This window comes from Plasmodium gaboni, assembly GCF_001602025.1.
Source record: "Plasmodium gaboni strain SY75 chromosome Unknown, whole genome shotgun sequence".
Lineage (NCBI taxonomy): Eukaryota > Apicomplexa > Aconoidasida > Haemosporida > Plasmodiidae > Plasmodium > Plasmodium gaboni.
In genome coordinates, this window is record NW_017385292.1 from 1 (window position 1) to 2,537 (window position 2,537).

General features: G+C 21.7%; 1 pseudogene across 1 annotated transcript; it reads left to right on the forward strand.

Moving 5' to 3' along the window:
- On the forward strand, window positions 1-2,537 carry PGSY75_0011600C (hypothetical protein; annotated as a pseudogene; the record flags this gene model as incomplete). Its single annotated transcript has 1 exon — window positions 1-2,537. A coding segment is annotated over one exon (2,537 nt), but the record flags the coding sequence as incomplete, so codon positions are not given.

Consider the following 2,537-nt stretch of genomic DNA (forward strand, 5'->3'; position numbering starts at 1 on the left):
TAATTATCTTTATAAAAAATATAATGAAGATACATGTAATATCTATGATAATAATGAAGAAAAATCATTTTTTTTAAAAAAACACATTCTAAAAGAGACACAAATGACTATAAAACAAAATGAACAAACAAACAATCTTATAGAACAAAATAATAATAATAATAATAATAATATTATGGGTCGACATATAAATTATAATATGGGCTGGGCACAAAACATGGAACCTTATAAAGATATATTACAAAGAAATGAACAGAATTATATAAATAATACAGATAAAAAGATAGAAAAAATGAATGATATAAATAATATACATATAAATAATAATGCCTCTGTTTTTACTAATATGGATATACATAAAATTTATTTAGAAAATTATAATAAACAACTAAAAGATGATAAAGAATATATGCAAAAAAATAATAATAATTTATCTTCTATAATATCTTATGAACAAAAAGTTTTTAATCACAATAATGATGTGATTAAAATAGATTCTTCAGATGTAGCATATAATAAAACACAACCTTTATATGATAATCTAAATAAACAGGAGGAATCCATATCCTCAAATATATGTACATCTATTATTAATTTTAATAATGATAATAAAAAAATAAAAGAACTAGATAATATAGAGCCCACAATAAATAATTTAGAAAGTAGTACAAAAAAAAAAAAAATTATTAGTATGAATAAAGAAAATGACACCCTTGAAATGAATGAAATGGATGAAATGAATGATAATCAAAATAATGACAATAATAATAATAACAATAATAATAGTAATAATAATAATAATAATAATAATAATAATAGTAATAACAGTGGTGATAATAATTATTTTAACATATCTGATGAAGAAAATGATTTTTTTCATTCTTTTATTTATTTTAATAATTCTAGAACTTGTCAAAATAACAAGACATATGATACAAACCATTGTATCTACAATCATTGTTATAATAATATAAATAATGATAATGTGTGTAAAGAAAATCTTTATAGTGATGAAAAAACAAAAGATCTAATGTGTGTATTAAAAAATAAGGTTTCAAAAAAAAATATTCCAGATGATGAGAAGATGAAACAATTTTTTTTTTTTTATGAACATATGAATAATAAAAATGTAGGAGACAAATACGAAAAAGATAATAAAAAAAAACATATTCATATGAATAAGATACAACAAAATGTTTATTATAATAAGGAGAAGCAAAAAGAAAATGGATCGGCATATAATAATAATGTGATGAATGACAAAAGAAATAAAATGGATTCTTCATATGTAGCACCAAATATATTTTTGAGATATAAAAATGGTAATATTAATAGGAATGATTATGTGGATGGTCATATGAATGGTCATATGAATGGTTATGTGAATGATCATATGAATGGTCATGTGAATGGTCATATGAATGATCATATGAATGGTCATATGAATGGCCACATGAATGATGATATACCTTTTTATAACAATATACATGTTAATAAGATGCTGCAAAAATATTTAGAGCCACAAAAAAAGAGTGCAAATATTTTCGAATCCCTTAATTCTTTTATATACAACTTTAAGAATAACGAAAAAATTCACAACATAAAAAAAAAAAATAACAACAATATAAATATTAATAGTATTTATAATCTGCTTGATCAGTATGATCATGAGGATGAGATGGAGTTAAATAAATTGGATATTCATAAAAAGATAGATAATAATATAAATAAAATAATTAACGATACAGATAATATTAATGAATTCAAAAAAGATGATCATAATAAACATGTTGATAATATAAAAATAAATAATATGATACATGAAAAAGATATTTACGATGATTTGAATAATTATAAAAAATATAATAAAAAAGAAACCATGAGAAAAAACGATGAAAGCATTAACCTTATTTCATCTAATGATCAAAATAAAAATAACATCAACCATATAAAAAATAATAAATGTTATTATTATATGATGGATCCTTTTGTGTCTACATATACAAAAAATGATACCATGAAAAAGGAAAAAATGATCCATCCTCAAATAAATAATAACATGCAAGATAACAAAATAAATAATAATGAAGAACAAAAAATTGATCTTAATAAGGTAGATGAAGATAATATTATTTTAACCATTATATGGAATATAAATAATATTTCTCTCTTAACGTGTAGTAACAATAATTTTGTTGTCTCACCAGAATTTAAGACACAGACAAAAATGAAGGAATTCTTCATACTATTTAATATGAACAATAAAAATAATGAGGACACCAAAAAATGTGATGACACCAAAAATAATGAGGACACCAAAAAATGTGATGACACCAAAAAATGTGAGGACACCAAAAAATGTGAAGACAACAAAAAAAGTGATGACACCAAAAAATGTGATGACACCAAAAAATGTGAAGACAACAAAAAATGTGATGACTCCAAAAAATGTGATGACAACAAAAAATGTGATGACAACAAAAAATGTGATTACACCAAAAAATATGATGACAATAAAAACATTTTGGACACCAAAA